The sequence below is a fragment of the Opisthocomus hoazin genome, chromosome 8 (assembly GCF_030867145.1).
Source record: "Opisthocomus hoazin isolate bOpiHoa1 chromosome 8, bOpiHoa1.hap1, whole genome shotgun sequence".
Lineage (NCBI taxonomy): Eukaryota > Metazoa > Chordata > Aves > Opisthocomiformes > Opisthocomidae > Opisthocomus > Opisthocomus hoazin.
The window spans coordinates 56,316,031-56,331,453 of record NC_134421.1 but is presented as its reverse complement, the minus strand read 5'-3'; the positions used below and the strand labels follow the sequence as shown (position 1 = coordinate 56,331,453).

The following is a 15,423-nucleotide window of genomic DNA, read 5'->3' as shown; positions in this document are numbered from 1 at the left end:
TTATTAACATGGGAAATTACAGAAAAGAAATCAATAAACTTTCTGATAGGTTCAGTATGCATAATTTTTCCATGCATTGCTAGGTTCTTTTCAAAGTTAAATTGGAAATAGATGTTGCAAAATGTGATTGTTCTCCCTGTGTAGAGTTCAGTGTCTCCTTGCATTTATGTCAAAGGCATTCTCCAAGAAAACTGCCTTGTTCCACTTTCTTCTGAATACCCAATTCAGCAATAAAGGACTATAAGGGAGTTGCACAAGAAGCTCCATTGCTTTGCTGAGATCTAGCACCTATACTGTATGTGGAGGTAATAAATCACTAAATAACTATAACAGATAAACACATCTCGGTATTAGATGTGAAGGCGCCTCATCAAGTGAGAATCGACTTGACATCCTAGTCATGCTGAACTCTTGAAAAACCTCATGATGAATTATTTAAATGAACCAAATGAGAAACATTGAATTTTTTTCACCACAGTTTAATTCTGGAAAAGCTGGGACAAAGAAGTCGAATACACACTTGAAGTTAGTTGGTTTTTATTCTATTTGAGTTGAACATACTAGCAAGTGAAGCAGGCAGTAACTTAAACTCCACAGGCTAATGTGGAAAATTGTATAAAAGATGCTTCTTAAAACTAAATGATTAATGGAATACATCTAATCTGCAAGCTGCTTGCCTTACACCGAATGGAAATCCTTCTGATCATTTTCAGCATAGTGAAGACAGAATGGCGTTGCCTAAATGCCATTTTTATTAGCAGTTTCTTTATAAATATAACTGGATAAATCAAGTAAATAGTAGTTACCAGTAGCATCCATTTATATTTGATATTGATTAGTAGTCTCACCATGAATTTTGCAGGCCATATGGAGCATTCTCACAGAGCAAAAAAATTCAAGCAATGGTCTATGTTCCGTGTGGCTGGGATTTTGCAACAAAGGTTTATATCACAAGTCATCTTTTGGGAACTCTTGCCAAGTTGTTGTTGACTAGACCAGAGAGGCCAGCTACTGAATTGTTATGAAAACTGATCTTCACCCAGTTTTCAGCATAAATCTGCCAAATCTAATTGAACATTGTAAGAGAAATAATTTTTTCCAATGTTCCTAGCAGAAATAAGAAACGTGAACACAGTTTTTGTAAAGTTTGGGGTTTTTTTAAACAGCTCTTCTATAAGGGACTTACAGTGACCATTAAGGGTTGAGATTGTAATTTTTACATGATGTTTTGGCTGTGACAGATACTTCTAGCTTGCTGTGATGACCTGAAAATATTATTTTCTATTACAGATTTTAAAATGCTGTGAAATGTGTTTGGATCAGATTTGTTTTTAATGACAAGATCAAACCAACCCATAAATTTTCATCTTAATTGATGGACATTTGGATTAGAAACAGCTACTTGTAGACCTTGCCCATAAATAAGGTTGGTTTTTGTTGGGTTTTTTTGTTTGTTTTCTTTAAGCATAAATGATCCAACTTTGTTGCTGTGTTTATTGTCAGATTAGATTCAGCTTAGACAAGTGCTGTTGGTCACTTACTGCTTTTAGAATCATCCCCTTGGGGGAGTAGTCGTGATGAAACAAAAACAATGATAAAAGACAATCCAAAATGTGCTAACTCAAGAAAAAAGCTAATAGATATTTTTATGTATAATTATAAAATACTTTAACATGTATCATGACTAAAATTTAAATTTTTAGCACCACTGAATAATCAGCATCTAATTACATAACTGATTGTAAAACTGCTGGGCAGAAGAAGGTTGTGATCCTACATGAGTTGGTAGGCTTCTATGCACAATGAAAATAGTTGTGATTCTTGAAGTGTTCCATTAGCTTTTAGAATGACAAGATTTAGATGACTGCAATACAGCGTTCTCTAAACTTAATCATAATGTTCTTTCACTGTGAGTACATATGACATTTTAAGTAAGTGTTGTCGTGATTTTTGTAGTGAGAATTCACACCTTGCAAAGCTTTAAGAGCCTGTGAACATATGCACCAGGTTGATGTAGCCTACTGAGATGGCTGAAAACAGAGAAGAAGGTTCTTCACTAAGGGTTATTAAAGAAAAAACACGGCTGTGGAATTAAAGGGAATGCCCTCGTATGGATAATAACTGTCTGAAAGGTAGAAAACAGGTGGTGTAAACAAGCAGGCAGGTTTCAAAATTGAAGGAAATCGCATGTAATTCTTTTACAATTTGTGATGAGGCTTTAGCTGTTTCTGCTGAAGTGATTGGAAAAGGGATACGGGCGTGAGCCAGCAAAGTTTTCTGACAACACCGTGTTGTTCAGAGTAGTAAAGATCAGAGGCTGACAGCAAGGAGTTGCAGGACTTTGTGTTACTGTAAACAACCAGGCAGTAAATGACAGGTGAAATTCCGCATGGACAAATATAAAGTGATATTGTTTGTGTGTGTTTGGAACAATCCTAAGTTTACCGGTATAGCTATGGGCTTCAAGTTAGCTTTCTACATTCAAGCACATGAGGGAAATACGAGCTCAGTAGCAGTCAGGAAAGAAAAGAAAAAAAAAAAAATCAAACACTATGAATTACTGAGAAAGGAAAGGAGAACAAAATATCTCAAATCATCAAATGCATCAAAATAAGCATCTATGAGAGTTATGTTCTTTCTGCATCTTACATGCTGTATACAGTTCAGACTTTATTTCATAAGCAGAAAAGCACAGGAAAGGATGCTTAAGAAGGCTAAGCAAAGGTGGTGGATCTGGTGAGGAACAGTGGGATAGGCAAAAAAAAATCTAGTCTGCAAATGAGAGGGAAGGATGAAGGGACTGAAGAAAGTGAATAGGGAAGTGGTTGTTCATACTCATTCAGTGCAATCACTGAACAACTTTGAATGAAAAGAGCAGGAGTTGGGTTTCAAACAGACATGCTGTATAGCACACACCTGTGGTTTGGAATTCTTTGCCACAGGATTTTGTGATTACCAAAAAAGTTTACAGCTGCAAAAAGCTTTGGGTGGATAAGTAAAGACAAATCTATTAACATCTATTAAATGGATGTGTTCTACAGCTTGTGCAAGGACATATCTGTGCAGGAAATCATTGCAAGTTGGAAGAGTTTTCTGCAGAGGTACTGCTAGATGCTTGCACTCTTACACTCTTAGTCATCTGCTGTTGGTCATTCCTGGTGACAGGGTAGTTACCCTGATAGACCTCTCCGTGGTGTGCTCATGCTGTGTTGCTTTCGGACTGGAACTCAGACTCAAAACTGCGTCTCAGTTTCAACAGTGGATTGAGTCTATGCTTAGGAAGTCGGAGCTCCTGGCTGATGGAAAACGCAGATCTTGGAGGCGCAGCCAACACTTCTCACTTTCCATGATGATCCTGTGCTGGCTGCTTTCTCTTTTTCTGCCATAGATTGTTTGCATATTTTTGGAAAAATTACTTAAACCTTTTCAAAGCTAAACTATTTTGTAATATAACAAAAACTGGGTTGCTTGAAGTTGTTTTACTCATCTGTAATCATAAAGTGTTTGGAAGTCCTTGCATCTGAGCCATTATCTGAGCGTGAAATGTAGTGGTTCAATACCTCACCCTGGTGCAATTTCATTGCTTTAATCATTCCGGGTACTTCAAAAGTAATCACTTAGTATGTTTACTCTATCAACAAAAATAACACCATGAGATGTTACCCTCCATAAACGTTGAAGTATCCGTAGTATAGGAGGCAGGTTAAACTAATCGCTGACGAGACAATAATCAGTCTCGTCGTACCACAGAATTTGCATTCTTTCAGTGATTGTCTAATTCAAGAAGTTTGGAGAGTGCAGTATAAAGAATGCCTTTCATTTCAGCGGCAGAGGAGATCCAGCATTTGCAGGGCAATGAGAGATTTGTGATGTTAACAGTCTAAATGATTTTTATTGATCATGACAGATGGTTCTTAGATAATGTGCTCTGAGTCGTCTGTAACATGTTCAGAATAAGTCTTCTGGAAGGGTGTACATCTGTCTTGAGATCTTTGGCTAAAATATTTAAATCAAGGTTATTGTTTATATTTGATTTTAAACAGCTTTTAGCTGGTAGTCTGCATTTCTGTGCATTTAGAGATCAAACTGTTTGTAACTTCAAAAGCTACAAATGGAAAACTATAATAGGTAGCAGGTGTTAGAGAAGGCCATTATGCATTAGCTGTTTACTCAATTTCCAAAACTGTCTAAAACTATCCATTGGAAATACTTTGTAGCCTGACTTATCTCTGAAGCATGATGAATTTTTAAATCTATAGGGGCATATGCATTTTTTCTCTAATAAATTGCATATTTAAACCTATTTGGTTTCATTTAAAAGAGGTGAAGAAAATTGTATTGGGGAAATAAAAAGTTGAACAGAAAAATCTCAAGAAAAAGTACAGGTTCTTAAATACTTCCAGATATTTTTTTCTGTAATTCCTCAAAAACATTTTCAATTTCCAATATTGTAGTTCTGGGTTTTTTTGCTTTTAATTTTTTTTAAGTCACTTACCTTGACTTCCTGGATCTCGAACAATTTTCTTTATTCTGTGATGATAGAATATGTGATAATTCTTGGGCTTGAAATCAGAATCTTAGGTTATCATCAGAAAAAAGAACAGTCTGATGATCTAATTTGACTACCTATGTAATACTGTTTTGTGAATCAATGTAAGAGAAAACAAAATAAGCAATTTTGGCAACAGCTACTGCAAATTGGCTTTGAAAGTTAGAATACTGCTTTCAGAGAGATTTCTTTAATCCTGCCCTCTTCTCCCCAGTGCTTGTCAAGAACTTACATAATGTTGGAGGAGTGAGGAGAAGAAAGGAGGATTAGTAGATATTAATACCAAACTAAGTTCCTTTTAGTTCCTGCTTTCTTACTCATGTCATGTAAAGAAGTGTAAAGCCTTATTATATTCAGGTAGGATAATAAATGATGCAATACGTAAAGTATCCTGATTATTATTATTTTAAATGAAATTTTCCTGCCCACAGATTATTTGGTCTTCCTACTTATTCATCTGCAAAAATAGTCTTCCTCTTTCTAATCCACCCTCAGCAGTATTTCCGTACTTTTCTTTATCTGTTCAGCAGTCTCAGCCCAGCTTTGTTTACCTCCATCTTGTAACCACCATTTTTCTTCTTCCCTGCATTCCTGTTTGACTGCAAATGCTCAGGCTGGTGCAGTGCTCTTCGGTTACCCATGCTTTGAAGTGGATCTAAACACAGATCATGGTTCACAGGGTAATGGTGAACTGAGCTGGTGCTCACTATGCCAGAAAATCTTCACCAGTGGCAACACATACTTCAGGGTGGGCTGGAAGATGTGTTGAGTTTTTGTTGTACAGACTGTTGACATAGTCTTAAACGCAGTCTGTTTTCATGACATTACTGCCCTGTTTGTCTTCCAAATCTGAAGAAAGGTTGTCACCTTTGTTAGATTATGTTGTGTATTCTGAAATAATGGAAAAGTTTAATGTATGATTAATAGCCACTACTTGAAAGGACATTTTTAGAATTCAAGTTTAAAAGTTAGAAAATGGTTGCAGTTCAGTGTTGAGAAAAAATGGACCACATGTACTCTTTCTATAGTTAATCTAAAACATTTTTAAATATTTTTTCTCGCTTTAGAAATAAAACGTTATAAAAAATTATCCAAGGCTGAGTTTAAAAAAATACTGCATGTTCTGTAAATTTATTTACACAATAAAGTAGCAGGAGGGTTGTTTTCTTAGAATAGGCTTTCTGCATTTTTTAGAGTTGTGTTTGATTATTTAAATATTGCCACAATAGCGTCTGGTATAAATGGTAGCAGCGTTTTGCTTACAAGTGTGTCTGCGTGAGATACCATTTTATGCTTTTATCTATGTTAACTTTTCATCCCAAGAGAAATGCCAACACTAAAATATAAGATATGGATTTTTCAGGAGGATGGTAGTGAGTACATGATTCTGTAAAACTCTAATACTGTAAATTGGACTTTAATTTGATGTTTATGATTAAGACAAATTCTAGAGAGAAGTCTAAAATTGCCATATGCTTTCTCTGTCCTGGGATTTTACAATGTTATTGAAGTTATGTTATTCAAGTAGAGTGTTTTCCTGGAGTGGGAAAAGTATCTCGGGGTTTTATAATCATAATCTTCCTTTTCTAGTTCCAAAATTAACTAATTCCTATATTCAGTTCCAGCTACACTTTTAAACTTCAAACTTCCCTGCAAGTAATTGACATTATCTCTTATCTTGACTCTGACCAATTTGTTGTACAGGATAATCTGTAGTTTCTGTAGCTGTTAAAATGGTGTTTGTACCAACTGCTTGTAGTACACTGTGCACTTTTATCAGTCAAAGGTAGAGGAGAAGGACAAGTAGAAGGAGGAAAATATTTTTCCTTCTCCAGTTGTGGTAACAAGGAGGTTGCTTTGTTGCACTGCTACAGGTGGTGTGTGGAATACTTTAAATACTGTGCTCTGCTCGATTAAATAGCAATGAAATAGATATTTTATCATGTTATGTTTTACAGAAGAAGTTGTTTCAGTTCACTTTACTTGAGCAGAACACAGTATTTTTCTAAAGAGTAAGCTGCAGTTTTGAAATGGCAAGTAGAGAATATGGAAAAAAAATTGCTATACTTTTAAAGTGCTACAATTAGATCATAAATTATTTAGATATCAGCATTTAAGTATTCCTACATTTGTCAGATTATGTAGCTTAATTTTGTAATTATTATTTTTAAATGTTATTTTAATGTGATTTTATGTATGACTGTTCACAGTCATCACATTGATAATTAAATATCATAATTATTTTTTCAGTTCTCAGTGGTATAGAAAATAAAACCTAAGATTAATTTGGTAATATGAGAAATCTTAGTGAAGTCTTTTAATTTTTCTAAACTCTCAGGTATACTTATAAAATTTTAATGTCTAAGGGGAGTTTTATAAAGTGACTGAACCTGCTGACTTGAACTAGGACAGAAAGCTGCAGATCTGGATACAAATCTGAGTTGTAAATGTTTTGTGTTACAATGATGTCGCATTAAAGGGGGTAAGGGGAGTCTGATAAGCAGCAAAAGGAGAGCCCTCACGTTGAGTCACGAGGTTCAGAGCAGACCCCCTTGCGTTCCAAACTCTCTTTTAGAGGAGAGTCTAGGTGCGGTTGGATCTACTCCTGGTCCCAGACATGGTCAGTGGTTTATGTCTAAAGGGTTACGTGTGGAGCCACTTCTCAGATTCAACCTTTGCCTGTCAGAGCCTCGCCAAGGACATTCACTGAAGCAGTTTTGCAAGTTGAACCAACAGGTAATTTATTCAAGTGACAGGTGTCACAGATTCGGCATTGCCATTGGTAAATGCGCTGTCTACAAAAGTTGAGCTCAAAGTAATAGTTTAGCGCTTTAGTTAACAATGTGTTCCCGGTGGTACGTCTGACAAAGTCAGAGGCACGACTCTTACCAAAAAGGTGTCTCTTCTTGGGGGGGAGGAGAGGTTCAGGCCCATCGACCCGTCCATCAGGTGAAGTTCTCTCTTGGCTCCTCCTCCCAAAGAGAGTTTGCAAGTGCCAATTTTTATATGTTTGGAAATCTTTTTGCGATGTGGGACTAAGTCGATTATTGTGTATCGATTTGCTCTTGGCATGGAATGTCGTGTCCTCAGAAGCGGGACTCGGCAATGTGATGCCTTCGGAGCGGGCATCTCGGTGTGCGGTGCCGGGGGCCACCTGTTCCCTGTCCGCAGCAACCTCTGGCTGCGCAGCCTCTGTGGCCCGCAGATCGCTTGGTTCACAGTGCCGGGCCATCCCCTTTACTTCTGTCCGAGAGGATAAGCACCAGTTAATTGCTCCCTTTGTTAGCTCTTCGGCTTCTTGACACCTCAGAGGAGAGACACTTCAGTCCGAGTTTGTCTTTCCTCTTGCATTTGACAAGTCCAGCAAGGCCATTGATTGCAAATGAGTAGATCGTTTTTCTTTTAGTAAAAATGTCTAATTCAGTCAAATATAGACCGAGTTATATATTTTAAAAATATGTAATAATTTCATATAGCAGCATTTATAATGGAAAAGCTACTAGCAGTAGTAGAGTTTGGTCTTAGTAATGGAGACGAAGCATATGCTCACGCCACAATGTTGAGCTAGACAGTACAGTATTTCGTGCCAGATATAAGCTAATGGATAACATCAGAAAAGGAAAACACATCTGTAAAGAAGGAATTTAAAGATGAGAAATGGATGCATACCTCACCTTAAGTCCCGTTACAGATAATGCCTATGAATAGGTTTGGCACAGATGAATCGCAAACAAGTTTGTGATACAAAGAGAGAGAGATATAGCTGACATTTGTAGTTAGTAGTGAATGCCATAAAAATACACTTGGGGTATATGGTGATCAAAAATGTTACTTGTGTACTGAAAGTGTAACGTATTTTTTTTTTTTCTAGTCTGAACCAGAGGGTTTTTCTCACTTCCACTTGTACGTCTGTGCTGCCTTCCTTGTCAGGTGGAGGAAAGAGATCCTGGAAGAGAAAGATTTTCAAGTGAGTAAAGGGGATATTTTTCAATCACAGGGTGGTATTTATTAAATTTAGCTCCCTAGCGTTACCTGGGCAGGAATTTATGACAAGATAGTAGCAGTTGCAACAAGACTGACCATGTCTGACTGTTTCTTAGAGTTGCTCCAAAACTGTCAGACTTGAAGTGGTGGACTATAAGCAGTAACAGATGTATTTTCTTTGTCCACTGGAAAAAAAATGACATTTTAACTGTAACAGAGTTTTGAGAAGATGATTTCTGGAGAGGCTGTTACAAGTAGAGCCTTGGTATTTGACAAAGAGATTTTCTGAAAAGGTAACTGGCTTTGTTTTTTTAATCTTAAATGCACCGCTGAAGTGATTTATTTATAATTTCCTATCTGTATAATATAATAGCACACTCTAACAAGGTGATGTTCATTCTTTCAAGAAAAGCTAGGCAAGCAGTCTTTTGAAATAAGGAGCCTGCTTTTCAGTAGGAAATAAAAGGACTGTAAGAGTATTTGCTTCAGGTCCCTACATTTCAAAACCTTACATTTTTTCCAGCAAAGAGCATATCAGGGAGTTGTTTGGAATGGGATTTGAATATGGTAAATAGACAAATCATTTGCATACCCCTGTAGAAGTTCAGTTATATTTGTGAACTGGTGACAGTTCACTTTCATAGAAATATTTTGTATTGGATTTTACCCTGTGATACACATGCAATGCCTGGAGGGCGTTGGAGTCCTGTGTACAGGCTGACTGCAAACAAACCGTGCTGCAAAGCCCGCACCGTTGCCTGCCCTGGGGAAATGGCTGGTTACCAGCTTATTTTCTCTCCGTCTGACTGAACTCCGTTGCCCTGTACAAATGAAGCATTGTATAAATTTGTGTATCGCTTCAATCTATTTTATCTTTCTTCATAAAACGATTTATTCAAGGCACTTTAACTGTCTTTGCGTATTTTTGCAATAAATAAATGCCTAAGGGCAAAACATAGCAACTTTAATTTATACTACCTGCTAACACTGTCAGATTTTCTCAATTTATGGTGTTTTGTTAAAAACAAGTTTAATGTTGGCAGCCATGCCTCTCAACTACAGTTATTCACTGTTAATCCTTCCTATTATTTTTTTCCTGTTGACTTCCTGCACCAAAGTTCATATTTTTTCCCTCTCTACTGAATCTATTACAGCTATGTTTAAATAAGAATCCCAAGGTATAGTACTATGAAGATTTGTTTTGTTCTCCTTACGTACGTTCAGATTTGTTTACTTATTTAATAATGAAGGTATGTCTTTATGGTTTAATTTCTTTATAGGCTATGTAAACTGGACTATAAAATACACAAATCGGGAACACACTGGAACACATTCATCAGACTGTTTTTGCTTGCTTACAACATAGAAATGCAATTAGTAATTTTGAGGATCTGTAGGCTAGTGCTGGTTTTATCATTTTCATATGTTATCACTAAAAGGCTTGGCCTTCTTTATTGTGTAACATGACCTTTCGGTTGTCAAACTGAATAAAAGCTAATAGTAATGTTGGACTGATACTGGTTTAACTGTTGGATATTAGAGATGTAGTCCAAATTTTCAGTTTAAGTAAGTTATCATTTTGTTGGCATAGCTGAGCTCTAAAAATATATCCAATATGTTGTGGTAAGGAATCTGTCTTGCAGATTTTTTCTTCTTCATGATTCTAAGATACAGGCTTTTCTGTCTGTCTAACAGACATTTTCATCCATGCTGTCATCAACCCACATCTTTATTACCGCAATGTCCTTTTCTTTGGCTTTGACAAATGCATTTTTGCTTCATTTATATTCACCCAGACTGCAAAGAAGCTGTAAAGATCATTTTTCAGTCCATCATTTTTTCTTGCTTTGCATCTCCTTGAGCTCCCTTTCCTTTACAGCACCAAGGAAAACACAGACACTTTCTCTTTCAAGGCCTTTAATGGTCTAATACCGACTCCTTACATGTCAGCTCACATTCAGTGTTGAGATGCTGACTGCTGGTTTATCAGCCAGTGATGACAGCCTCATCACACGCTAGAGCTCGCAAGAAAGTACCTGTGCTATCTCCCAGGTTGACCATCTGACTTAAATGAAGCTTCTAATGCAGATCCTCAGTTACTTTCCTCTAAATCCTTATGTAAGTTCTGTTTTTCCACAATACCCACAATGGATTTGGCAGGTAGGCTTGAGTCTGCTAATGGCACTTGCAGTCACGTTGACTAGTTCTGTGTTGCTTCTTTTTACTCTGCTGTGAAATTGTTGTCTCTTGTTTTATACTTAAGCCGTAAAATCTTTGGGGTAGTGACTGTACTTTATTCTGATTTATATGATCTTGAAAATAATGATTCTTTAATATTTCATGTAAATACTAGAGACTAGGCCTTATTGACCTCATGATCAAAATGAATGTGTGTGTGATTGTCCTATTAAAATTATAACGTGAAGCACCAGTTTCCTACATCATATGATCAATAAATTGTTAAGGAAATTAGGGTTATTGTTATTACATACGTAAATGTTTATGCCTTATGAAGTTGTCAGGTTTATTCTTATATTAAATCTTAGGTTTTGTGTATGTTAGTTTTAAGATGGATACTGGTTTCAGAGGATAGTGAAACATTTCTCAGTGCCTGCGTTTGAGTCAAAGCTGGCTACGGGTGGCTTTGAAGTGCATCTTTAGCTTAGTGATAGAAGGAGCACTGTCAATACCTTTGGTTTGTTTTGCCTTTCCTTCCCTTCCCTCTTTACTAATCACTTAATTAGAATCAGTGCAGGGTTAGAAGGTTCGCAACTACCTACCACTCTTCCAAAATCTCAGCTCACTTGAATACTTTGCCCCCCTCTTTCATGTAAGAGTACAGAAGGCACAAGTTAATCTCTTCTGATTTATGATAAGAATACACTACTGATGTTTCAAGTCTCATTTAGCACAAGCTTGCCCTTTTAGTCTTCTTCCTCACATTTTTCAGCATTTTTGGAGTGTGAAGGCAATTCTTTCTACCAGCGGTCTGCTTTCTGCCTATTAGATTCCAAGGTTCTTGAAGCTTTGTGTGACTCCCTGAAATAAGGGAATAGTGGTCTATTTTTATGAGTGAACCCTTGGCATCTGAAGGTTACTGGCTTGTGTTACTTCAGGCCTAATGTCAAATTAATAAAATAAAAAGCAGACTATCTTTTTTTTTTTTCAGAAGATTTCACACCTGTATTAAATTATATCAGTATTCAACACAAAAGTCTGAAATAATCAGAACAGTTTAAAAACAGAGCTATTGAAAATGCTTGGTTTTCTTCCCTAGAAATGTTGTCTAGGAACATATAGATGATAGGTATATTGTCTGCTTGTTGAGTTCTTGGACTGGTCTGCCAGTTTTCTTCATTACAGTGTAACAGATTTTTTATACAATCACAAAGGAGTCTGTAGCTTGCATTTGTCAGCATTTGGACTCTTACATTTATTACGGGTATATTTTTTATTTCACTTTTCACATGGACTAATGTTTCTGTTGAAGTAGAGTCTTTATGTGAGCTAAAATCACTTGAAAGAGAATGGGCTAAAGAAGGACATCTGATTCTATACACACCTGTCAGCATGTATTTGCTACAGCTACACAAATAATGTAACTTGCAACATAAAAATGGGGTTAGTGGATGGTTACATAGGCAACTGAATAACAAGATGCTTTGAAGATAGTTCATAATGCTGTCGGCGTGAATAACAGGGTTTAGTTTCAAAAGTCTAAAATGAATATCCTTCTGAAGGAGGGTCTGCTATAGAAAGATGTCATGTATCAGAAATGTGATTTTTATACCATCTATTTATGCCCAATTACAGTCATAGGGGTTTCCTTAATCTTTTGTGATCTTGTTCCTAGTTTATGGTGTGAGTTTTTAAGTAGCTACTTTTTTGCGTTAAAGTACAGGACTTGTCACTTCATATGCTATGAGGCATAACTAATAAATATATTTTTAATGTAGCTTCTTGGTGTGTGTGGTGCTAGAAATTTAGTTCCCATTGCTACGGCAGTAAAAATAAATGTTTCTCAAAAAAACCCACAAAGTAATATTTCTGAGCAAATTAGTTTTCTGAACAGCGGAGTGGTTACCCCTCTTCTCTGTAATCTCTATGATTAGATGGCTTTGTAGTTCTGGATCCTGTGTCCTCACTCTTCCCTGTATGTGAGCGCTTTTGGAAGACATTCAGTATATTGTCATGTGTTGCAAGAAACTGGAAGCTCTGCTGTGTTGGAGTTTGAACATCATAGCTAGCAATCTAAAGAGGTTGCTCCTTTATCTCTGAGTACTGATAGTAGACGTCTGGGAGTTAGCACTGTTGAATCATTTATATTCAGAAAAGCCAACTTAAAATAATAAAATTACTGACATTATTTTTGCATGCAAAGAGCTTAATCAACAGAGAATGAGGTGACTGGTAAAAGCTGTACCTAAATACAGTATTGTAAGAAAAAAACATCAGGTGTCCGTGGGTCCTGATGTCATCTATTACAATCTCAATTTAACTGCTCCATTAACAAGCCTACTCACCTTAGCCAAAAGCTTCTGCATCTTTAGATTGTCATGAATATCATGGATTGATCTCCACATGTAAGTTATTGTAAATTAAATGCAGAGACTTTTTATCATACAGTCTTAGAAATATAACTTTGGTCCCACAGAAATTATCATCGCAAAATTTTAATATTAAACTAAAATATAATGAACAGCCTGTATGTCATCCGTCTTTTAACGATGGGAAACTAGTGGTGCTTGCCTTGTAAGAGGAGGAGGAATTGCCCTCTGCCTAGAAAGTTACTGGAAGATTCTGACCAGTTTATATTGTACACTAAAAGTGGTTTAAGCAGCATGAAAAAGGAAATAAAACTCCTAACACTACCCTTTCTTATCTCTGAAACTTTGATTTTTGCGGCTTTCTGTGATCCTTTGTCTTCTGATGAGACTATAGGCTATTTTATAAATTGTTTTTCCTCAAAAGCTTGGCTTTAAATGTGCAAAGCTGAGAACAGAAATCATAAAAAGCCTCCAACAAACAAATAAGCAACCCCACACCTTTTGATTCCTGTTTTATTTAGCTAGCGATATGCCTATTTTTATACCTAGATTTCTTTTCCTTGAGTTTACAGGCCAAGAGTTCATAGTAACAATACATTACTCATGTTTGACTTTTTAAAAATAATATTTAACTTAACTCAGGCAGTACAGAGAAGTTTTGGGTTCTGTATCTGAATTTAAAATTTGCGCATCTGTTTCTGTTGCCCTCTTTCTATCTAGCTCCCTCTCCCAGAAGTCATAGTTACTCCTCAAAATATTTGGAACAGTTGTACATCACAAAATTGCAAGTTATAGTGCAATGATACAGAATTACAAGTAGCTTGAATATATGTATTTTTGCTGCTGAAACTCAGAAGTTATTCTGTGCTATGAACTAGTCTAATATTATCAGATAAATCACAGGAGTCAGTGAAAACTGAGCCTTGCTCTCTCCAGAGCGATTGAGCAAAACCAGAAGTCCTTGGGTAGTAGATTTAGCTGCTTGTGGAAAGAGGTAAATACGTAATTACTGCAGCCATTACTTACCTTGGGACATCTGTCTGCTTTTTAACAGACCCATCTTCTACTCTAGAGAATGTAATTTAAAGAAAGAAAACCTATTTCAATAGTTTGCTTTTGTGATAGTCAGGGAATATGTTGCAATTTTAGATGATTCATCAAATTAAAAAGTTCAAATGTGAGCACTGAAAGTGCAGTTTTGTGCTTGGATTTCATGTGCAGTATACAGCAATTCATTAACTTCTACCGCTTCTTTCATGCAGAAGAAAATCTTTGACAGTAGGTTTAGTGTATTTGACAGCTGAGGTTGTAATACCGATATACTAATATATGGTAGGACCAAGTTGTAACTAATGTTTTTCTGTGTTGTTCAAAAAGAGCAAAGCAACTATATGACAAAATTAGCAGTCATTTGTATTTGCTAAATCATATGTATGTGACATTACCTAATATTTGTCTTCCTTATTTTTCAAATACTAATCTTTTAAGTAACAAAAGAAAGATGTTAGTCAGGTGCATAGTTCAGTACGAATATTATATGTAGATATGATTCATGTTACAGAGACCAGTTAGATTGAAAATGGGTTACATTATGTAGTTAGGCTTAAGGTGTAATGAAATAAAGCCAGTCCTGTGAGCCAGGTCTAAATTAGAAATAAAGTCACTTCAAATTAGATTTGTAGTCAGTGGAAGGACATGAATGTGAGTCAGTCACTTCTGATCTCACCCTACCCTCTGTGAATATTGATTTCACTCTGTTATCATGGAATCATAGAATAGTTTGGGTTGGAAGGGACGTTTAAAGGTCATCTAGTCCAACCCCCCTGCAATGAGAAGGGGCATCTTCAACTAGATCAGATTGCTCAGGGCCCCTTTAATTACAAAGGTATGGCATTAGCAGAAATTAGAAGTAATCTTTTGAATGCCTACATTTAGTGGTCTGAATATTGAAATATCTTTGAAGACTTCCTTGAAGGTTTGAATGTCCCTTTGCAAGCCCAAATACCGTTTGCTGTGCTGACCATTACCCGTCCGGAGGACAGAGGGAATCTCATAAGCATCCAGGAGCAAATCCAGTGGAGACTGCTGAATAGAGGGGAAGAGATGTTAAATGTAATTCCACTTGCAAAACTTGCTGTTGTGTGGAGAGAAGTTGTGGAGCATAGTGTTTATACAATGCGTATTGCTTGAAAGATACCTTTAAATTCTGAATGTTTTCGTGGGAAAGAAAAGGTATAAATTTCTTTAGCATGCATTCATTCTTTGAGGCAGAGTTATTTGACTATGAGAGAGTCCCATGCCCTCCGCCTTTGTGTGCAGCTCTATTTTTTTATTATTATTATT

General features: G+C 36.4%; 1 protein-coding gene across 2 annotated transcripts in view; it reads left to right on the top strand.

The window, feature by feature from the left end:
* The window catches only part of TBC1D22A (TBC1 domain family member 22A), a 188,521-nt gene that overhangs the window by 144,322 nt on the left and 28,776 nt on the right, over nucleotides 1-15,423 (top strand). For both annotated transcript variants that reach the window (XM_075428719.1, XM_075428720.1), the window contains one exon: nucleotides 8,421-8,516. In XM_075428719.1, the coding sequence (XP_075284834.1) occupies nucleotides 8,421-8,516 (96 nt within the window). The remainder of the gene's footprint in view (nucleotides 1-8,420; nucleotides 8,517-15,423) is intronic.